This window comes from Phyllobates terribilis, unplaced genomic scaffold (genome assembly GCF_046119375.1).
Source record: "Phyllobates terribilis strain yellow unplaced genomic scaffold, ASM4611937v1 Scaffold_12__6_contigs__length_324123572, whole genome shotgun sequence".
In the NCBI taxonomy this organism is placed as follows: Eukaryota; Metazoa; Chordata; class Amphibia; order Anura; family Dendrobatidae; genus Phyllobates; species Phyllobates terribilis.
This window is the reverse complement of record NW_027362772.1, coordinates 69,411,856-69,435,546: the sequence shown is the minus strand read 5'-3', so window position 1 is coordinate 69,435,546 and position 23,691 is coordinate 69,411,856. Positions and strand designations below refer to the sequence as shown.

At 43.1% G+C, this 23,691-nt stretch overlaps 1 protein-coding gene and 1 long non-coding RNA gene across 2 annotated transcripts in view; one reads left to right on the top strand and one right to left on the bottom strand.

Annotated features, from left to right (window-relative positions):
• BCL3 (BCL3 transcription coactivator) overlaps positions 1-23,691 on the bottom strand; it is a 70,508-nt gene that overhangs the window by 8,029 nt on the left and 38,788 nt on the right. The window contains exons 4-7 of the mRNA XM_073655939.1: positions 20,813-21,008; positions 17,566-17,654; positions 17,096-17,173; positions 15,548-15,715 (exon numbers count right to left, since the gene is read on the bottom strand). Coding sequence (XP_073512040.1) covers positions 15,548-15,715; positions 17,096-17,173; positions 17,566-17,654; positions 20,813-21,008 — 531 coding nt within the window. The remainder of the gene's footprint in view (positions 1-15,547; positions 15,716-17,095; positions 17,174-17,565; positions 17,655-20,812; positions 21,009-23,691) is intronic.
• The window catches only part of LOC141172095 (uncharacterized), a 165,650-nt gene that overhangs the window by 132,807 nt on the left and 9,152 nt on the right, over positions 1-23,691 (top strand). Inside the window, exon 2 of the long non-coding RNA XR_012252416.1 lies at positions 13,894-14,041. This is a non-coding gene — a long non-coding RNA (uncharacterized lncRNA). The remainder of the gene's footprint in view (positions 1-13,893; positions 14,042-23,691) is intronic.

The following is a 23,691-nucleotide window of genomic DNA, read 5'->3' as shown; positions in this document are numbered from 1 at the left end:
GTCCAGAATCGCACAGTGAAGCTACGGCCCAACCCCAGGAGCGCACTTTAAGCCCAAAATAGTAATGAAAGAAAAATGACAAAAACAGAAACAGAAAAAAATAGAAACAGAAAAAAATATAAAAAAGGGAGGAGAGGGGTATGAAGGGATATGAGGGAACAATGGAGAGGGACCGCACCTCATAGATTTGGAGAGTTAGAGGAATGTATGTAGGGAGCCAGGGGACCTATAAACATCCCTATTCAGCACCTGAAAAAATATATCCCTACCTGACAGTGGAGGTTGGCACCCTATAAACCTGCGCAAATGGCACCCCCACTCCTCGACGGCTGTCCCTACACTCCTCTCCCTAATTCACCCTATATCTATAGGAACGGCCTGTAGGACAGCTGCTCGTTGAGGCCGTAGGGAGCCGTTGTCCGCATTCTGAAGATCCACTTCGTCTCTCTTTGCAGTATCAGTTTGTCCCAGTCGCCCCCTCTTGGTGGGGCCGTAACTTTGTCAATTCCCATATAGCGTATTATATCCCTACTGTTCGGATGTACGTTATTCACGTGTTTTGCCAGGGGGGTATCTCTTTTCAGGGCGATATCTCTTTGGTGCTCTCCTATTCTTCTTCTCAATTCTCTCTTTGTCTTCCCTATATATTCCATTCCGCAGACACATTTAGCCATATAGATAATTCCCTTCGATCTACAATTAATGAAATGTTTGACAACAAATGTTTTTCCGGTGACATTACTTATGAAGTCTTTCCCTTGCGTAATAACTTTGCATGATACGCATCCACTACATCTAAAACAGCCAGTTATGGAGCTTTTCAGCTTTTTGTTCCCCATATGGCCCATATAGTGACTATGGACCAATCTGTCCCTAAGGGATCTGCCCTTTTTATATGTAATCATAGGTCTTGAGTCAACCATGTTACCAATATCCTCGTCCATTAATAGAATCGGCCAATGTTTTTGTAATATCCTACGGACTGTATACGACTGATTAGTGAAAGTAGTGATGAGTCTGCAGAAGGTGTTGTCCTTATCCACATTTGGGGATGAGTGTAAAAAGGAGGAGCGGTCCCTGGCCAGAGTCCCCCCATAGGCCTCAGCTATCACCTTCTTTGGGTAACCCCTCTCATGAAATCTCTGACAGAGATCGGTGGCCTGGGCTCTAAAAGTGGCATCGTCCGAGCAGTTCCTCCGGACCCTCATGAATTGCCCCTTCGGTATGCCCCTCTTAAGTGGGGCTGGATGGTTACTCTCCCACCTGAGGAGGGAATTCGAGGCAGTTTTTTTCCTATATGTACTGGTCTCTATCTCCCCATCCTTTCCTATCCGTATCAAAATGTCCAGAAAGGGCAACTCCTGGGGGCCAAACTCAAAAGTGAAGTGTAAGTTAAGGTCATTATGATTAAGCCTTTCTACAAGGTTTCCAAAGGATGTTTTGTCCCCATTCCACAGAACTAGGACGTCGTCGATATATCGAACCCATAGCAAAATGTTTTCACCACCTTCAATAGGGATGTCTCCAAAAACCACGGTTTCCTCCCACCAACCCAGGTATAAATTGGCATACGATGGGGCACAAGGGCTCCCCATCGCAGTACCCCTGAGCTGGTGGAAGTACTTCCCACCAAAAAGAAATACATTTTTGGTCAGGCAAAACTGAAGGGCCTTCATCACAAAGTGATTGTGTCGCTCAAATTGTTTGCCTCTCCCCATAAGGAAAAAACGTATCGCCTCCAGACCCCTATCATGGGGAATTGAGGAGTATAATGACTCCACATCAATGCTAGCCAAAGTCACGTCTTTGTCAACTGTCATACCTTCTAGTTTTCGAAGCAGGTCATTGGTGTCACCGACAAATGAGTTCAAGCTTATAACAAAGGGTTTAAGTACCTTCTCCAAATATATTCCCAAATTTTGCGTTAGGTTATTAATTCCCGATATTATGGGTCGTCCTTTCAGTGGATTCAAGCCCTTATGTACCTTTGGGAGACTATAGAAGGTAGACATAACTGGATGGATTGGACAAATAAAATCTCTCTCCTGTTTACTTAGGGTACCATCCCTCATGGCCTCATTTGCCAATTCCTCCAACTCTTGGGAGAATCTTTTCGTGGGATCCGCCTTTAATGTGCTGTAGCACTCCTTAATGTTGAGTATAGCACTGCACATCAGGTAGTACTCACTGGTATCCATGATCACCACGTTACCCCCTTTATCTGAAGGTTTTATGGTGATATGTTCATCATTTTCTAGTGACCTCAATGCCTGCATCTCGCAACGAGTGAAATTGTGTCTAAAGCGTCTGGAATCATTTTCCAGGTCCCTCAAATCTTTAGTCACCATGTTCAAAAATACATCAATGGGGCTCAGATCACTCTGTGGAGGTGGCATTTTGGTGCTTTTCAGTTTCAAATTGGTGAATGGGCCATTCCCCTCAAGGTTAGGATCCACATCACCGAGGTGAAAAAGGGTTCTAATATCAGGTAAAAGTTCTTCACGAACCCCCAGATCCGCGCATGCCTGTTTATCAATCTTAATATAGTGCTTGCGCCACTTCAACTTGCGCACAAATAAATTTACGTCTTTTATAATCTCAAAAGAATTGTAGTCTGTTGTCGGTACAAAAGTCAGACCCCTATTCAAAACCTCCAGTTCTACAGGGGTGAGGCTTCTCGATGATAAGTTTATGATTTGGGGATTCATAATGTCGGTGTGGGGGTACTCAGATTGAGGCGATTGCGTAATGGATAACCCTCCTCTAAAAAAAGCCCAGAGGGGGATCTCCTATTACTAATGTTTCTGCCACGAGTCCTACCGCCACCTCTTCCCCTCTGTCTACCACGATATGATTTGGGTCTGACCTCTGACTCTGAAAAGTCAGTGTCAGTAGACGAAATATCTGTATCTGGGTATCTTGGGCTCCTATTAGAGAGGAAATTATAGGCCTTATTTTCCTTGAACTCTTGTAGATCTTTAATAAAAAATTTGTGCTTCCGTTCCTTCAGATGATATTGAAATCTTTCTATTGTGTTCTGAAGTAACGTTTCCTTAGCATTAAATTCAGGTTCCAAGGAAAATTTTTTTGTTAATTCCACTTGTGTTCTCAATGATTCATTCAAAGCGGCTAATGTAATCCTCTCCTCATCTAGGAGCAATTTCATGAATCGTAAAGAACTCGCGGTCGCCTCTTTTTCCCAAAGGCCCAGTAGGGTCTGACTCCTGTACCGAAAAGAAGGGAACAGAGTGATCCGGAGGTTCCTCGGGACGATGCCTGCCCTTAAATAATTCTCAAGTGTTTGTACCTCCCACCAAGATGTGATCTGCTGTTTGTAGATTTTTGTTAATTCTCTAAAGGCGGCCGAAAAGGTGGGGGTGTATTTTTTTTGGGCAAAAGTGCGCTCAGAAAAGACCTCTTTGGCCTCAGTAGCCCACTGGCTGGTGTCTATTCCCACTGACAGAAAACCAGCCATACCACTTATATTTCAAGTATCAAAATGCAGCAACGGGGATAATAGAAACAACTACACAAAAGTAGATATAGATACCAGCAGGTGTAGTTCTATAGAAACTTAAAACTTAACGTTTAATACCATTAGATAAAATATATGCCAAATGCAAGGACCTAAAAACACACAGTTTGACTGCCTGTGGTATATAATAACCAAGAGAACTTCCATATATTGTTACTTCCAGAGATATAAATATATGTCATATAAGCATATTACATCTCTAACACAAACCAGGGAAGGAATGGCAAATAAGAAAAAAAAAGAAAAAAGATAATGAAGCCCACAGTACACTATAATGAAACCCACAGTACACTATATCAACTTATTGTACCCCAATATGTGGGAACATGAAGGCATTCACCCTGAGATATGGGAACATGAAAACACTCGCCCCATCAATGGTGACCATTTAACTCTGCTATATAGAAATGGAACATCCTCACCAATTTTGATGACTGTCCATGCTCTCGGATCTCAGAGGGGGCTCCATATGATGGTGGTGAACCGAAATTCATAAGGTCACCAAACCAAATACCGCTCCCCAGATGCCGCTCCCGACGCGTTTCTTAGCCTTAGCTATTCATCAGGGGAAAGAAGAAAGAGGACATGCGGTATGCACGCTGCCCAAAGTCGCGCAGCTCATTCACCAGACAGCGCTACTTCATGCTCTATTAGATCCTCTTTTGAATCCTAATCGCGCTCTGTTCATAATCGTGTCACTTCCGGTTCCGGTCACCTGACATCCGGTATGTGGAACGCAGATGCCGGCCGTGACACGCAAACGTCACTTCCGGTATGCGCGTCATAGACAGGGAAACATCGCACATAACGGAGCGATAGCTAGGGGACACGCAGGATCACCAGCCGGCATCCTGCTTTGGATGTCACCATAAAAGGAGTCTCATCCATGAATATCCCAAGCCATGGAAAGTGTCCAGAACATATAATAACTGGTACTTATCCTGGCAACATACCATATGTACCGCGGTATATATAAAACACGCGTTCATTTTACCCCAGTGGTTAGAAGGCTGGAAATGCTTCATAGGTCCAGAATCGCACAGTGAAGCTACGGCCCAACCCCAGGAGCGCACTTTAAGCCCAAAATAGTAATGAAAGAAAAATGACAAAAACAGAAACAGAAAAAAATAGAAACAGAAAAAAATATAAAAAAGGGAGGAGAGGGGTATGAAGGGATATGAGGGAACAATGGAGAGGGACCGCACCTCATAGATTTGGAGAGTTAGAGGAATGTATGTAGGGAGCCAGGGGACCTATAAACATCCCTATTCAGCACCTGAAAAAATATATCCCTACCTGACAGTGGAGGTTGGCACCCTATAAACCTGCGCAAATGGCGCCCCCACTCCTCGACGGCTGTCCCTACACTCCTCTCCCTTGCCCTTTCTGGACATTTTGATACGGATAGGAAAGGATGGGGAGATAGAGACCAGTACATATAGGAAAAAAACTGCCTCGAATTCCCTCCTCAGGTCACTGACAGCGTGGGAAAATTCTCACGCTGAAGCGCTGAGTGCAGGAGAATTTTCCCACGCTGTCAGTGACGTGCAGGAGGTGAGCTGAGTTCATTGGACATGAGCTCACCTCATGCACATCACTGACAGCGTGGGAGAATTCTCCTGCACTCAGCACTTCAGCGTGAGAATTTTCCCACGCTGTCAGTGACGTGCATGAGGTGAGCCGAGTTCATTGGACATGACCTCGGCTCATCTGGATGCCGTCACAGCGAGACAGTGAGGAGCGCAAGCATGCCTGCGCTTCTCAGTGTCTGCGGGATGACAGGCTGGATGGCAGCGTTCTGCTGCAGTCCAGCCTGTCATCTCGATGTAGCAGAGCTGAAGCTGTCGTGGGAACCATGGAAAGGTAAGGATGAGGTTGGTTTATTATTTTTCTTTTATTGCAGGAGATCGTTGGCTTCAGCTGGAATGGGTGTGATGGTAAGTATGGTTTAATTTAGAACAATAAAGAATTGTGTCTTTATTTCAATTAAAGGACTTTATTCTGGGTGTTGTGTTTTTTTTAAATACTTTACTAGAAATTCATGGCGGTCATGTCTAATACTGGCGTGACCCCATGAATTTTGGGCTTGGGGCCAGCTGATAATACCAAGCTGGCCCTAACCCCTTTATTACCCAGTGAGCCACCGCACCAGGGCCCTGGATGAGTTGGGTACAGTGCCAGAAGATGGCGCTTCTATGAACGCGCCATTTTCCAGGGTGGCTGCGGACTGCAATTTGCAGCGGGGGGGGGGCCCAGAAAGCTTGGGCCTCCCTGCGCTGCGGATTCCAGCCCCCAGCTGCCTAGTTGTACCTGGCTGGACACAAAAATAGGGCGAAGCCCCACGTATTTTTTTTTTAATTATTTCATGAAATTCATGAAATAATTAAGAAAAAAAGGCCTTCCCTATATTGTTGTGTCCGGCCAGGTACAAATAGTCAGCTGGTGGTTGGGGGCAGCCCGTTCCTGCCTGCTGTACCTGGCTGGACACAAATATAGTGCGAAGCCCCACTTCAATTTTTTTAAATTATTTCAGGAAATTCATGAAATAATTAAAAAAAAATTGACGTGGGGCTTCGCACTATATTTGTGTCCAGCCAGGTACAGCAGGCAGGAATGGGCTGCCCCCAACCACCAGCTGCCTATTTGTACCTGGCCGGACACAACAATATAGGGAAGCCCTTTTTTTCTTAATTATTTCATGAATTTCATGAAATAATTAAAAAAAATTGAAGTGGGGCTTCGCACTATATTTGTGTCCAGCCAGGTACAGCAGGCAGGAACGGGCTGCCCCCAACCACCAGCTGCCTATTTGTACCTGGCCGGACACAACAATATAGGGAAGCCCTTTTTTTCTTAATTATTTCATGAAATAATTTAAAGAAAATTGACGTGGGGCTTCGCCCTGTTTTTGTGTCCAGCCAGGTACAACTAGGCAGCTGGGGGCTGGAATCCGCAGCGCAGGGAGGCCCAAGCTTTCTGGGCCACCCCCGCTGCAAATTGCAGTCCGCAGCCACCCCGGAAAATGGCGCGTTCATAGAAGCGCCATCTTCTGGCGCTGTACCCAACTCATCCAGGGCCCTGATGCGGTGGCTCACTGGGTAATAAAGGGGTTAGGGCCAGCTTGGCATTATCAGCTGGCCCTAAGCCCGAAATTCATGGGGTCACGCCAATATTAGACATGACCACCATGAATTTCTACTAAAGTATTTAAAAAAAACACAACACCCAGAAAAAACTCCTTTAATTGAAATAAACACACAATTCTTTATTGTTCTAAATTAAACCATACTTACCATCACGCCCATTCCAGCTGAAGCCAACGATCTCCTGAAATAAAAGAAAAATAATAAAGCAACATCATCCTTACCTTTCCATGGTTCCCATGACAGCTTCAGCTCTGCTACATCGAGATGACAGGCTGGACCGCAGCAGAACGCCGCCATCCAGCCTGTCATCCCGCAGACACTGAGAAGCGCAGGCTTGCTTGCGCTCCACAGCGTCTCTCTGTGAGGGCATCCAGATGAGCCGAGTTAATGTCCAATGAACTCGGCTCACCTCATGCACGTCACTGACAGCGTGGGAAAATTCTCCTGCACTCAGCGCTTCAGCGTGGGAGAATTCTCACACTGAAGCGCTGAGTGCAGGAGAATTCTCCCACGCTGTCAGTGACGTGCAGGAGGTGAGCTGAGTTCATTGGACATGAGCTCACCTTATGCACGTCACTGACAGCGTGGGAAAATTCTCCTGCACTCAGCGCTTCAGCGTGGGAGAATTCTCACGCTGAAGCGCTGAGTGCAGGAGAATTCTCCCACGCTGTCAGTGACGTGCAGGAGGTGAGCTGAGTTCATTGGACATGAGCTCACCTTATGCACGTCACTGACAGCGTGGGAGAATTCTCCTGCACTCAGCGCTTCAGCGTGAGAATTTTCCCACGCTGTCAGTGACGTGCATGAGGTGAGCCGAGTTCATTGGACATGAACTCGGCTCATCTGGATGTCGTCACAGAGAGACGCTGAGCAGCGCAAGCAAGCCTGCGCTTCTCAGTGTCTGCGGGATGACAGGCTGGATGGCAGCGTTCTGCTGCGGTCCAGCCTGTCATCTCGATGTAGCAGAGCTGAAGCTGTCGTGGGAACCATGGAAAGGTAAGGATGAGGTTGCTTTATTATTTTTCTTTTATTGCAGGAGATCGTTGGCTTCAGCTGGAATGGGCGTGACGGTAAGTATGGTTTAATTTAGAACAATAAAGGATTGTGTCTTTATTTCAATTAAAGGACTTTATTCTGGGTGTTTGTGTTTTTTTTAACTTTGACTATGGGGTTAGTAATGGGGGTGTCTTATAGACGCCTCTCCATTACTAACCTGGGCTTGATGTCAGCTGGCATTATAAGCTGACATCAACCCCAACCCTATTACCCCCTGCCACCGCACCAGGGCAGCGTGGAAGAGCGAGGCTAAGTGCCAGAATTGGCGCATCCTATGAATGCGCCATTTCTGGGGCGGCTGACGGCTGATGTTTCTAGCCTGGGAGGGGGCCAATATTCATGGCTCCCTTCCTGGGCTATTAATATCAGCCCCCAGCTGTCTGCCTAGCCTTTGCTAGCTATTAAATTAGGGGGGACCCCACGTCATTTTTTTGGGGGGGTCCCCCATTTTAATAGCTAGTAAAGGCTATGTATTCAGCTGGGGGCTGATATTAGTAGCCTGGGAAGCTCCGTGGGTATTACCCCCTTCCCAGGCTTCAAACATCTGCCCCAGCTGTCTGCTTAACCTCCGCTAGAGCCTAAAATTAAGGGGAACCCCACGCCAATTTTTTTAATAATAAATCCTTTATTTTAATACTAAATGACAAGTACAGTAACCAACACTGTCACTGTACTTCATATATATGTGACTGACATGTTTCTATCTATCTAATCTATGTGTGAAGCTCTATTCTGTCTGTTCTAAATTGTCGGGTACCGGTGTATGCCGCTGCTGAATTGCCGGCCGGCTTTTTTAAAGAGACAGTGCATGAAAACACTATTATTTTTTTGGATAAATCCTTTACGCTAAATGACAAGTACAGTAAGCAGCACTTTCACTGTACTTCGTATATATGTGGCTGACATGTTTATATCTATCTAATCTATGTGTGAAGCTCTATTCTGTCTGTTATAAATTGTCGGGTACAGATGCTGAATTGCCGGCCGGCTTTCTTAAAGAGACGGTGAATGAAAACACTATTATTTTTTTTAATAAATCCTTTACACTAAATGACAAGTACAGTAAGCAACACTGTCACTGTACTTCATATATATGTGACTGACATGTTTCTATCTATCTAATCTATGTGTGATTCTCTATTCCTTCTATTCTAAATTGTCGGGTACCGCTGCTGAATTGCCGGCCGGCTTTTTTAAAGAGACGGTGCATGAAAACACTATTATTTTTTTTGATAAATCCTTTACGCTAAATGACAAGTACAGTAAGCAGCACTTTCACTGTACTTCGTATATATGTGGCTGACATGTTTATATCTATCTAATCTATGTGTGAAGCTCTATTCTTTCGGTTCTAAATTGTCGGGTACCTGTGTACGCCGCTGCTGAATTGCCGGCTTTTCATGTTTCACTGTGAGCACTGTTCCCATCGATTTGGGCAATCACTGTAATGCCACAACCACCATGGCTGTGGCATTACAGTGAGTGGCAGACAATCCCTGCATGATTGGTGCTCTAAATAGCACCAGACATGCAGGACACGCTTTTGGTGCACGAACAGTTATCGAACATAACCTCGAACAGCCGAATTTTTTGCAAATCGTTCGGGTTCGTCGAACAACTCGAACACCGCCCAAAACAGCTCGAATTTGAGATTGGCGAACAGTTCTAGTCGAACACCGCTCATCTCTACTGATCACATAAAAAAATGTTCTCCAGATGACACAACCACTTTTAGATGATTTCCTATTTATCCTAAGGTTTAATAGTTGACATATACTGTACATCTAGCCTTCCTAGAGAAGACCATTTGAGTTACAGGAACAGGTCTGTCAGCTTCATGCAAGGGCAGAATGAGTTGACTCGGGATCAGTCAGTGAGCTTGTTCTGAAGGGGACTTGTTAGCTCTTTTATCCATATTTTTGTGAGCTTACCTCTGCAATATGCAGAAAAACAAGAAGCCTGTAAAGCCAATCTGTGCAAAATTTTGAAAGAAACCAAATATTTTTGCTCAAAATACACATATTTAGATAAAAAAATAAAATAGTCACCAAAAGTGTCCATTTACTTTACCTGGATTTGAAGTCATGCCTCTAGGACAGCCAGGCAAAATTGTCAACCACTGAGCTGCCATAAGGGAGATTTTTCTGCATTTTTGCCTGTGTTTTTACTTGTGATTTAATCCCCAATACACCGTGAGACAGGATAGTCAGGAGGTCCGAGGTCAAATACCAGGAGGGCTCGTAGTACAGAGGGGCAACATAAAGGCGTGGTCAAGTAACGGTCTGGGGTCCAAATACCAAGAGGGTAAGTCAAGATAATGGGATAAGATAAATGGATATTCAGAGGCCAAGTCCGGTGTCAGGTACCTGAGGTCAGAGAGCGTCAAGAGCAAAAGGAATAACACACACGAATAGTCACGACAAATCCAAGGTCTGGCAACAAGATTAGGGAATCAGACACAGAGCTAAGCACACACATAGCAGAGCAAAGCTACAGCTGACAATGGTCTTCTCATAGCTAGCCAGCTAAATAGCTAGCAAATCGCCTAGAACCGGGGACACCTGGAGGAACGCCCACTGGCTAGGCCAGATTAAGCAGCAAGGATGTCAATCAAAATTTTGACAGCCCAGCACGCCACAGGCTCAGATTGGATGATTGTGCTGTGACTCACAATACTGACAGTCCAGCACACTCCAGATCCAATAGGGCGGCCGAGCTGTCACTCAAAGCTTTGCTAGGCCACAGTGAATGGTGAAACTGTGGCAAAAATTATGCAAACAAGTTGAAAAAAATAAGATTTGAAAAAACACTTTTGTTCAAATCCACAAAGAAAATAATAAGCAGCATGTGCATGAGATTTCAGAAGTCTCATTCACTTTGCTGGTACTGTAAAACTATGTTTTATCCATGGCATAAACGCAACGTGTGAACATAGCCCTAAGAGTCCTGCACAGCTTTTTTTTCACTGTAAATTATGTTTGGCATAGCACAGAGGTTTTCTGTGAAGCCTCTTGTATTAAAACGGGTTTTCTCATGTTTCAACTCCTGGCCTCCTGATTGCCAAGTAGGAGGGAGGTGGGGTACTGCGCTTCTTGAATACGGATTAGCAGATCCGTTGAAGTTTGGGTTCGTTGGGTTTGACCAAACTTTAGTCCAAAGTTCTGTTCAGGTACCATAGAAGTCAACGGAAGTACCCATAGAAGTCAATGGGGACCCGAAATTTGGTCTCTCTTTCGGAACTCCAAACAATAAAATGGACTTCCAGGAGAAGTTTGTGTTCGGAGTTCAACACCGTATGAACTCAAAACTTTACAGTTTGGGTTGGCTCATCTCTACTCCTGAACTTTGACAGTTCTGACCAATGGGATGATTGTGGCACTGACCTGAACTGTGAGCTTTCCCATGTTACAAGCAGAGGCAGAGGAGTGCAGTGGCACTGAAGCAGGCCGGATCCAGGAATCCAGCCAACTTTACATCAGCACTTACAAGCTCTATTAGAAAGAGCTTGTAAGCGCTCTGCATGCTCGGCCATTACTGATAGATAGCAGCGGTAACCGGTAGACAACGAGGATTAAACAATAAAATTAAAAATCGCTCTGTCCTTCAGAATGGGGAAGGTTTTTGCAAGCACTTTGCAATTTTAACCACTAGTGATGTCAACCCTAGCCCTTTAACAGAGGAGTGATGGTGCCTGACGAGAATTTTTTTTAAATACTATAATGATCTTTTCATACAAAATGAAAAAAAATAGTTCCCGTTTAAGTCATTTTATAATATATGAAGTAAATCCATTCTAAGGGCAAACAAGGGTCCATTTATTGCATTCATGACTCACGTAACGCTCCAAGAGGAACCTAACCTCAATTGTGCTCTTTATTGTGATGCCAATGGCAAACTGGCACATAACCTCATCGTTCAATTCCCGTAAAGTGTCACTGTTTACACACACATTCATACTATGGGTTTGTACAGTTATATGAAAAAGTTTGGGCACCCCTATTAATCTTAAGCTTAATGTTTTATAAAAATTGGTGTTTTTGCAACAGCTATTTCAGTTTGATATATGTAATAACTGTTGGACACAGTAATGTTTCTGCCTTGAAATGAGGTTTATTGTACTAACAGAAAATGTGCAATCTGCATTCATACAAAATTTGACAGGTGGATAAATATGGGCACCCTTATCATTTTCTTGTTTTAAATACTCCTACCTACTTTTTACTGACTTACTAAAGCACTTTTTTTGGTTTTGTAACCTCATTGAGCTTTGAACTTCATAGCCAGGTGTATGCAATCATGAGAAAAGCTACTTAAAGTGGCCACTTGCAAGTTGTTCTCCTGTTTGAATTTCCTCTGAAGACTGGCATCATGGGCTCCTCAAAACAACTGTCAAATGATCTGAAAACAAAGATTATTCAACATAGTTGTTCAGGGGAAGGATACAAAAAGCTGTCTCAGAGATTTAACCTGTCAATTTCCACTGTGAGGAACATAGTAAGGAAATGGAAGAACACAGGGACAGTTCTTGTTAAGGCCAGAAGTGGCAGGCCAAGAAAAACATCAGAAAGGCAGAGAAGAAGAATGGTGAGATCAGTCAAGGATAATCCTCAGACTACCTCCAGAGAGCTGCAGCATCAACTTGCTGCAGATGGTGTCACTGTGCATCGGTCAACTATACAATGCACTTTGCACAAGGAGAAGCTGTATGGGAGAGTGATGCGAAAGAAGCTGTTTCTGCAAGCACGCCACAAACAGAGTCGGCTGAGGTATGCAAAAGCACATTTGGAGAAGCCAATTTCTTTTTGGATAAGGTCCTGTGGACTGATGAAACCAAGATTGAGTTGTTTGGTCATACAAAAAGGCGTTATGCATGGCGGCAAAAAAACACAGCATTCCAAGAAAAACACTTGCTACCCACAGTAAAATTTGGTGGAGGTTCCATCATGCTTTGGGGCTGTGTGGCCAATGCCGGCACCGGGAATCTTGTTAAAGTTGAGGGACGCATGGATTCCACTCAGTATCAGCAGATTCTTGACAATAATGTTCAAGAATCAGTGACAAAGTTGAAGTTACGCAGGGGATGGATCTTTCAGCAAGACAATGATCCAAAACACCGCTCCAAATCTACTCAGGCATTCATGCAGAGGAACAATTACAATGTTCTGGAATGGCCATCCCAGTCCCCAGACCTGAATATCATTGAACATCTGTGGGATCATTTGAAGAGGGCTGTCCATGCTCGGCGACCATCAAACTTAACTGAACTGGAATTGTTTTGTAAAGAGGAATGGTCAAAAATACCTTCATCCAGGATCCAGGAACTCATTAAAAGCTACAGGAAGCGACTAGAGGCTGTTATTTTTGCAAAAGGAGGATCTACTAAATATTAATGTCACTTTTCTGGTGAGGTGCCCATACTTCTGCACCTGTCAAATTTTGTTTGAATGCAGATTGCACATTTTCTGTTAGTACAATAAACCTCATTTCAAGGCAGAAACATTACTGTGTCCAACAGTTATTGCATATATCAAACTGAAATAGCTGTTGCAAAAACACCAATTTTAAGAAAACATTAAGCTTAAGATTAATAGGGGTACCCAAACTTTTTCATATAACTGTACAACCTCTGAGTTCTAGGGTGCTATAATAGGGCACCCACATAAGGACCCAATATACATTGCTCATTTCATTTAGGAGCAAACACAGATTTTTTTGGATGCAATGCAAAATGGAAATGCGAAATGCACCAATAGACCACTCAAGCATTGTTTCTAAGGGGAAAAACTATAATTAGGCACTATGTAAAGTCTTTATTGAACTTTGCGGCTTCTTGCACAACATTCTCGTCGTTAGGGCGCAGACGGCTGTATAAATGGAAGTGAGATCAGAACACAATGCTCGGACTGGCCACAGCTCCTCCGACCCGAGTGTGACGCTGTCATGCTTGGGTCGGGAGAGCCGCCGGCCGGTCCTAGCATTGCGTTCCCATCTGTGTCTGATTTATACGACCGTCTGACTGTGCCCTTACTAAACAGGTTTGGACTGGCCGACGGGAGAACAGGAAAATCCTCCGGTGGGCCCCTGTGCAGGAGTTAGTTACTGGTGGACCCTTGGCAGTCCAACACTGCTTACTAACATTGAGTTTGGCAATTTCAGAACATTTATCCAGACCCTGGAGTACCCCAACCCCAACCAGGACCACCTATTTGTGGAAGAGGATTAAAATTTCCATAGCCCTTTTGGAAGGGGATATCCTCAAATTTGATGATTAAACGGGACATTCTCTGTAAATCTGGGACTTTTGGTGAGTATTATTACCTTCTTTGTCTCTTTATCTATGGCACCATAGTAACTTAAATGGAAGATCCACCTTCCCAATCAATTTGTTTCTTGTCCCCACAGATCAGCTATGTATCTCCATGGTCAAGACTGCAAGCAAGTTCTGTGTAGTCTAATCCTGCAGCCATGTCACCACCCATCTGTCCTCTACTTTTTGCGAAGTTCCTAAACATATAGTAGAAAGAAGTAGTAGATGACAGATTGGAGGGGAAATACCCACCCCATCAGACTACAAAGAGTTTCTGTTTCTTTGTAGTCTGTTACCATGGATACACATTGATCTGTATAAAAGCTACAAAAACAAAACGATTGAAGATTATTACAAATTTGCTTCAGTTATTAATTTACATGCAATCAAACAATCTAAACAAAATCTGCCCCATCCCTATAAAGGGGTTACCACTTTTGGAATCCTTTTTTTTTTATTTATGTAATTCGAAGAAAAAACAATCAATTTTGCAATTGGGTTTCGTTAACATTTTTGTAATCATTTGGCTTCACTACCTATTGCAAGCTGTAGGGTGGGTTAACAGAGAATCCATCAGTGAGCTCATTCTGACAGTATTACAGGAAAGTTTGCAGATTTTATATTTGTCTTTTTTTGGGGTGCCTTTCAGCGAATTTATGACTAAAGACCAAACCAAATGTGAATGCATAGGGAAACGAAGAGCATGTAAAACCCAAATTCTGCAAAATTTTTAATGAAATCCATGGGGAAATAATTTTTAGCCCCAAATAAAAACTAAGTAAAAAAAGAAAAATATCCCTCTGTGGACAAACAAGTTGTTACCATCACTGCACAACCGTAGTAAAGGATGACTTAATGGTGCCAAGAATTGCTGGTATTATAGCCACTGTGACACATATTTCTCTAAGAAGTTATGAGACAATTACAGTACCCTGATTGACTCTTGTGCTAGTTGGCCACCGACTGTCAGAGCATGCTGAGAGTTTCTTCCAGAGAGCCATCTGTCTGTACGCTGTCTTCTTTTTTCGTCAGGACTACTGCAACTCTCTACTGATTGGTCTCCCTGTAACCAAAGTTTATAATTTCCAATCCGTCCTGAATGTAGCAGCGAGGACCATATTCCTGTCCAGCTGCTACACCGATGCCTCTACCTTGTGCCAGCCATTGCACTGGTTGCACATTCGCTACAGAATACGATTTAAACTCTTCACTCTTGTCCACAAATCTCTCCACAGTTCTGCACCACCCTATATCTCCTCCTTCATCTCTGTCTATCACCCTACTCATCCGAACCTCTCGTTTCTAATACTTCTCTCGTGCTGCACCAGTTTTCTGGAATGCATTACACCAGACGATCCAATTAATACCTAGCCCACAATTCGTAATGTCTTAAATGTTTGCACATGTCTCCACTTAAATGTAAAGTGCTGTGGAATATGTTGGCATTTTATAAATAAAATTATTATCTGTAGGTTTCAGCCCACTTCACACATTCCTTATTACCTTTTTGTCTTTTGCTACGGTCATGGCAGTGTCGTTGTGACAGTTCTTTATGCTTCCATCTGCCCCACTCCTCAGTAGTAAACGTGTTATCTCATGAAGCCCCCGTCCACTCGCCACGTGCAGTGCTGTGCTCCCTGCATAGGTCGATCCATTGACTTCCGCTCCTTTCTATAGGGATCAAAAATATGTGTGAATAGTGAATCCTGAGATAAAAATTAGATGTATAGAGGGCAACATTTTTCTAGGCAAGTGCCATTATCAGGAATTTGTCCCTTATGTGCACAGACCCAGTCCCTACAGTCCATATTGCAGTCTGAAACAGCATATTTGTCTCTACTGTCCAGGACACCCTACACTGATACATTGTAACATATTCACAGCTGTGTAAAATTGATTAGGTCATAGTTCACAGGTATAATTTGAGGACTAATTTCAAAAGATCACTTGGGATTGAGCCATACTTATTTTGATACTCTGGCTGACAAGTCTACTATATAAGTTGATATCATTCATGTTACACAACTGTTCCGGGTCTGGGCTCTGCTCCTTATATCCCGGTCCACTAAACTCTCTTGTGCTCCAAGTCGGGCTTGCAAGTAGCCCGGCGTGCTCCCATATGTTGAACATCCTAGGCCTATTTAAGGCCTCCCAAGAAAAAACATCTGGTATTAAGACTTTCTAGTAAGACTTTTAGTTAGTCTGCACAGTTCCTGTCTACAGTCTCCAGGACGTCTCTTAGCTGTCCGTGGTTTCCAGTCCCTAAGTTGCCTGTCTGCGGCTTTCAGTACCACTGCTATCTGTCTGGAGTCTCCAGGGCATCTTCTGTCCGCCTGCGGCTTCCATACTTTCTAGTTACTCCGGAGTTCTGTCAGCTACCTGTTATAAGTCTTCCAAGACCTCTGCTATGTGTCCTACTGTAGCTTCCAGGATGTCTCCTGTCTGGTTGCAGCTTCCATGGTATTAAGACTTTCTAGTTGCTTCGGAGTTTTATTCTGCAGCCTGTCTGTGAGCTTCAGGACATCTCCTGGCTTTCTGCAGCTTCCAGTACCTCAGTTTCCTGTCTAACTGTGACCTTCAGTACCTCTGCAACTTGTCTTCATTCTCCAGGATGTCTTCTCGATGCCTGCGGCTTCCAGTCCCTCAGTTGCCTGTCTGCCTGTCACCTTCAGTACCTGTGCAACCTGTCTATGGTCTTCAAGACGTCTGTCTGCCTATAGCTTCCAGTCCCTCAAAAATGTGTCCACCTGCGGCTTCTATTACCTCTACTTGTCTGTGGTCTCCCAGATGAATTCAGGCTGCCTGAGGCTTTCAGTACCTCTGCAACCTGTCAGTGGTCTCCAAGGCATCTCCTGGCTGCCTGCTACTTCCAGTTCCTCAGTTACCTGTCTGCCTTTGGCTTTCAGTACCTCTGCTAATGGTCTCCTGTCTGCCATCTGTATAATGAATGTCTCACTCGTCTGCTGTACTGACGCCACTGGCCCATGTGCTTACCTGCACCTTGGGCTTAGAGGATCCACCTCACCTAGTGAGCCCCATGTGACTATTCACCTGAAGCAGAAGTGACACCAGCTCCTCAGCACCACTTTCGACTGCCTGGATTAAGGGCGTCTGTCCGCTTTTTAAATCCTGTAGTAGAGACTCAAATTACCAAAAAGGAATAGGACAAATTTCATCACTACAACTCAAAATGTCTTAGATATTTTGTTCTGAAAAGCTCTATGTTTTGCATGTTTCTAAAAGGTCAATGATAGAGTGTATTCATTTTTATTGTAGTCATTTGAACAATATTTGATGAATTTGCTGTAAACATGAATGTTACACATCAATCACATAAAGTCAACATCCATGTGTACTAAGGGAGTTTAGTCAGCATTAAAACAAACAGATACAAGAATAAGGTTGGCATCGATCTCCCTCCTTACTAACTCTTGACTATGATGCGAACTTCAATCTGTGTTATCAATACCGATAATAAAAAAAACAAATCCAAAAAAGGAAGATATGAAAGGGTATAGTACCACTGCATTCACGTCAGCTCCATGCTCCAGTAAACATACAGTGATATCCCTACGTTCTGACCTGATGGCCACATGCAATGCGGTCATACCTGAAGGAACAAAGAAAATAGGTATGATGAGTGACACGGAGCCGGTTATGATACAATACAAACATTACTGATCTACTAAATGTACCGCCCAGCCAAGCGAAACGGCGCAACACAATGCAAGTACATTATATAGGGATTTGGTTACATATGGACAATGCAGATTTAAAAAGAAAATGCAATGAATTAGAAAGTCCTTGTCACTTGGTTTAACAGTCTATATGACCGTGAGAATTGCATGAGTGGACGTGGGGATCATCTTATACAGTCATATGAAAAAGTTTGGGCACCCCTATTAATCTTAAGCTTAATGTTTTATAAAAATTGGTGTTTTTGCAACAGCTATTTCAGTTTGATATATGTAATAACTGTTGGACACAGTAATGTTTCTGCCTTGAAATGAGGTTTATTGTGCTAACAGAAAATGTGCAATCTGCATTCAAACAAAATTTGACAGGTGCATAAGTATGGGCACCCTTATCATTTTCTTGTTTTAAATACTCCTGCCTACTTTTTACTGACTTACTAAAGCACTTTTTTTGGTTTTGTAACCTCATTGGGCTTTGAACTTTATAGCCAGGTGTATGCAATCATGAGAAAAGCTACTTAAAGTGGCCACTTGCAAGTTGTTCTCCTGTTTGAATCTCCTCTGAAGAGTGGCATCATGGGCTCCTCAAAACAACTGTCAAATGATCTGAAAACAAAGATTATTCAACATAGTTGTTCAGGGGAAGGATACAAAAAGTTGTCTCAGAGATTTAACCTGTCAGTTTCCACTGTGAGGAACATAGTAAGGAAATGGAAGAACATAGGGACAGTTCTTGTTAAGGCCAGAAGTGTCAGGACAAGAAAAACATCAGAAAGGCAGAGAAGAAGAATGGTGAGATCAGTCAAGGACAATCCTCAGACCACCTCCAGAGAGCTGCAGCATCAACTTGCTGCAGATGGTGTCACTGTGCATCGGTCAACTATACAACGCACTTTGCACAAGGAGAAGCTGTATGGGAGAGTGATGCGAAAGAAGCCGTTTCTGCAAGTACGCACAAACAGAGTCGGCTGAGGTATGCAAAAGCACATTTGAAGAAGCCTATTTCTTTTTGGAAGAAGGTCCTGTGGACTGATGAAACCAAGATTGAGTTGTTTGGTCATACAAAAAGGCGTTATGCATGGTGGCAAAAAAACACAGCATTCCAAGAAAAACACTTGCTACCCACAGTAAAATTTGGTGGAGGTTCCATCATGCTTTGGGGCTGTGTGGTCAATGCCGGCACTGGGAATCTTGTTAAAGTTGAGGGACGCGTGGATTCCACTCAGTATCAGCAGATTCTTGGCAATAGTGTTCAAGAATCAGTGATAAAGTTGAAGTTACGCAGTGGATGGATCTTTCAGCAAGACAATGATCCAAAACACCGCTCCAAATCTACTCAGGCATTCATGCAGAGGAACAATTACAATGTTCTGGAATGGCCATCCCAGTCCCCAGACCTGAATATCATTGAACATCTGTGGGATCATTTGAACAGGCTGTCCATGCTCGGCGACCATCAAACTTAACTGAACTGGAATTGTTTTGTAAAGAGGAATGGTCAAAAATACCTTCATCCAGGATCCAGGAACTCATTAAAAGCTACAGGAAGCGACTAGAGGCTGTTATTTTTGCAAAAGGAGGATCTACTAAATATTAATGTCACTTTTCTGGTGAGGTGCCCATACTTATGCACCTGTCAAATTTTGTTTGAATGCAGATTGCACATTTTCTGTTAGTACAATAAACCTCATTTCAAGGCAGAAACATTACTGTATCCAACAGTTATTACATATATCAAACTGAAATAGCTGTTGCAAAAACACCAATTTTTATAAAACATTAAGCTTAAGATTAATAGGGGTGCCCAAACTTTTTCATATGACTGTATAAAAGGTGTCAAATGTAACGGATGGAAGTGAGTGGGTGCTTGGCTACTTAAACTTCATGCAACCTGTTGTCATCTACTGTATATAGAAGGGGACTTCCTTTGTAACATCACTTAAATGAGCACTAAATTACTTTTAGAAATGAAAATTGCAGTTACTGAACACTGCCAGCGGGGGCAGTGTAGCGTAAGTGAATTGCTCAAACAAGTACTATCTATATTGATGTCAGAAGTCATAATATCGAAGTGGCACTGTTATGACGCTATTTGCTTTAGGGCTTATGTAAATTCAGCATTATCAATCCATATTATCAATCCCAAGATATACAGAGCTGTAATGTGGCACATACTGTATATACCTCCAATTTTATCTGGATAAACAAAAAAAAAGGAGAGAGAGAAAAAAAATCCTGGTATGTAGGATATCATATCACAGAGATATAGGATGGCCCTACATGGTGCCACAGTGCATAAAACCATGTTTATTTTATTTTTATTTAATATGCTTCCTTAAAGGCTTTACAGACAGCATCATCACTGTCCCCATTGGGGCTCATGATCTAAATTCACGATCAGTATGACTTTGAAGTGGTCAAGAAAACCGGAGAACCAGGAGAAAACTCACATCCAGGAGAACATACAAATTACGGGCAGATGTTGTCCTTGGTGGGACTTGAACCCAGGACTACAAGGCAAAAGAAAGCCACCATGCTGCCCTGTTTGAGGACCATATCGTAAAGTGCCATAGATTGGAACTAGAAGTGGTGCAAATAGATTGGCAGGACCTCGTCCAGCAACCAAGTCAGTCATCTGTGTTCATCAGAAGGGAGGCCCAAAAACTGCCTCTTACTCAACAGCATCCCCGACTTCTCTTCAAAAGAAGAGCTGCAGATGCCGGGAAGTATGAGTTGGTTCTCAGGGCTTCCATCTCACAGTCACAGAATACTGACCTGGCTGTTGGACTGGGTCCTGCACATTAATTTGCACAAACTCTAGTTGGCCCCAAATGGTGCCACAGTGCATAAAGCCATCAGTCCCAGTTGATACTGCGGAACTGGAAGCAACTAAATCCTTGCATTCAAAAATTCAATGAATTGTAATTGCTTCATAATAATTTGACTTCCAGGTGGCAGTGATCCAGTAGAAATATTCAAGACTAGAACATCAATGTATAAACGACACGTATAATTGTATATTGCCACAGCCAAGAATATTGACATGAAGTAATTACATATTATAGTCTCACACCATGGTAGTTTGTGGTTTCCAGGTCCCGGATTCCAGCCCTCATCAGGACCTCCAGACTCCTGATACTTCCATATTCGCAGGCCAAGTGAATGCAAGTCTGTCCATTGCGGTCAGGGATTAAAGGGTTGGCTCTGTGTTGCAAGAGAAGGGCCACAAATTCTGGTTGATTGGTGATTACTGCAAGATGAAGTGGCGTCTAGAAGATGATGAAGAGATATGAAGAATCAATAAGAAAAGACTGAATAGCCCTGAAAATCCTCCCATGTTCCCATGCACTCTCTTAGTGTTCGGACTTTGAAAACGTCAATAAATCCGGAAAGTCTGGTATTTCTGCACCCATATTGGACTATGAGAAGTCTTTTTTTTTTACAAAAAGTATAAGAAGGTCCATTGTCTGTTTTTTAATACATATACTATCATTACGTGCTTTTGCGTTGCAAGGCATAGCCTTGGATGGCAGAAGACAAACCAATCTGGAAATTACTTTTTAGCCAATCACTTGGTACTAAGGTCAAATTTACATGGGTCAATTCACAAATAACCTATTAGATGTTTAAGGTGTTTCCACTTTTAGTAAAGTGGATCCCAAATGCTCTAAAACACCTAAAATAACAAAAAGGTACTCACTCTTCCCAGATCCAACACTCCTCCTCACCGCTGCTTGGGTCTCAATGTTTTGGCTCTGGTGGTGGACCCAGAAGGATGAGCACCTGCTATGTTTATTATTTTAGATATTTTAAAATGCTTGGGGTCCATTTTCCTCTGCTTATTTTATTCCCACTCCTCCCCTGAGTATTCCATTTTTTATTGTATTCAAGTCCGCAATACGGTTTGAGAGAAATGGGTCTTTATATTTAGTCCTAATTTTTATGGTTTTTACCAAGATAAATATGCAGAGCAGCCTAAATACACGCCCCAGAGGATCCTGTGATCCTGTGAGGGACCTCCAAAATATTTTTTTCTGGTGGGCCCATGTTTAACACTATTAAAACTATTCATCAAGTACCTCTGTATGGTATAGAGAAGGATCAGCTACATGGTCCCACTTCATTTTGTATAATGTAAAAAAATATATATATTTAATTGCTGGACACATGGACATTGTAGTAACAACGGTCGGCAGAGACTGCACTTGCACCAGGGTCCAGTTGCCCGATGGACTCTCTAAGTAATGGAAGGGGACAGCAGAGAAGTAATGACAGATATATTATGATACCATTAGACAATACTTGCCCAGTGGTCATAACGGAGATTCTGTAATGCCTCAAAGCCATGCCCCATTTTTGTAGTCCATATCTCTTCCATTTCCAATTTTTGCAGTCCATATCTCTTCCATTCCCTATTTTTACAGCCCATATTTCTTCCATTCCCTATTTTTACAGCCCATATCTCTTCCATGTCCCATTTTTGCAGCCCATATCTCTTCCATGCCTCATTTTTGTAGCCCATATCTCTTCCATGCTCCATATTTGCAGACCACATCTCTTCCATGCCCCATTTTCGGAGGCCTTTGACATTTGAGAATTCCATATTCCAGGAGTTCAGGAGGTCTCCCCTTTTCCTAAGAGCCTCCCAGACTGTCTACGAGAGTTGACAAGTAAGTATTAGACAAAACTAACTTCTGATGTACAACTACATACTTTCCATACTATACATATACATACAGGTACAGCTGCAAGCTCTCCCTCTAGCACAAGCCAGCTTCACAAAGGCACTGTATGTTATCCCCAAACACCAGAGTTCAACAATTCTGTAGGACTAATATTAAACTGATTAAAAGTTAAAGTAAAAAAAAAACAACAGCATTTTTCTGAGCGCTTATGTGACTCCTGCCTGACCTCTACAATTTCAGTAAATTCTGTATTGAAAGGGTATCAGTAATTTTGTTTTTTGCTATGTAATCGGAGAGCAGCATGATGTAGGGGCTGATACCCTGCTTCCAGTGATATGTCACTTACTGGATTTTGTTTTGTTGTTTCAATACAATCAATATTTTATTAGCAGGGGATCACTAGAGGACTAGGTGTCTCATGCTTCCTAGTCCAACCCCGCCCCTAGCACAGATAAACAGCTTTTTGTTAATATACATTGTACCCAGAAAGCAGCCAATCAGTGGTGTGGGAAGGCTTATACAGGGCTCAGAATTCAGAGATCTGCTAGATCTGCAGCAGAGAAAACTGTGATTCTATCACAACTGCTACACCCAGTAAACTAAGTGATACATCGCTGGAATCAGGGTCTTCATGCACATCATGCTTATGTCGGATTACATAGCGAAACCTGCTGACAGATTCCCTTTAACTACAGCCCTTCCTGAGCTTATGGATATCATAGAGGAGCACAGGAACACACCCAAACAAACGCGAGTCATTCATGTATTACACGATGGCCAGAAGAAATGTGCAAATCAATTTGCAAGACTACATTCGGTATCCGTGGACTCAGGACAGGGGTCCTTCAAACTGCCTCCTACCTGTCGACTCCTCTGATTTATAGGTCCAGCGTGATGTCATTGTTGTGGCGTGATGCACACATGACGTCACACCAGGCCGGCTAATCAAAAGAGGAGCCTGGGATGGTGACAATCAACAAGGCTCCTGCCCAGAGGCAACGGACAACTGACGTGGAGGTTGGACCAAGGTCCTAAAAACTGAGTTGCTTATCTAAATGGGAGAAGATCGTGGTGGACCTATCTAGGCTTGAACAAGATTGATCTTCCTACAGAGCGTTCATGTATCAAGTCACCAAGGCTCAAGATTGAGTTGTAGGCCGCTAAATAATAAATAAATAAGACATTTACTAGCCTAACACAAAATCTGTTTGCCAGGGTGGCTTAGAAGACAGACCTGTGGCAAAAAGTGAAGGCGTGAAGCAGGTCT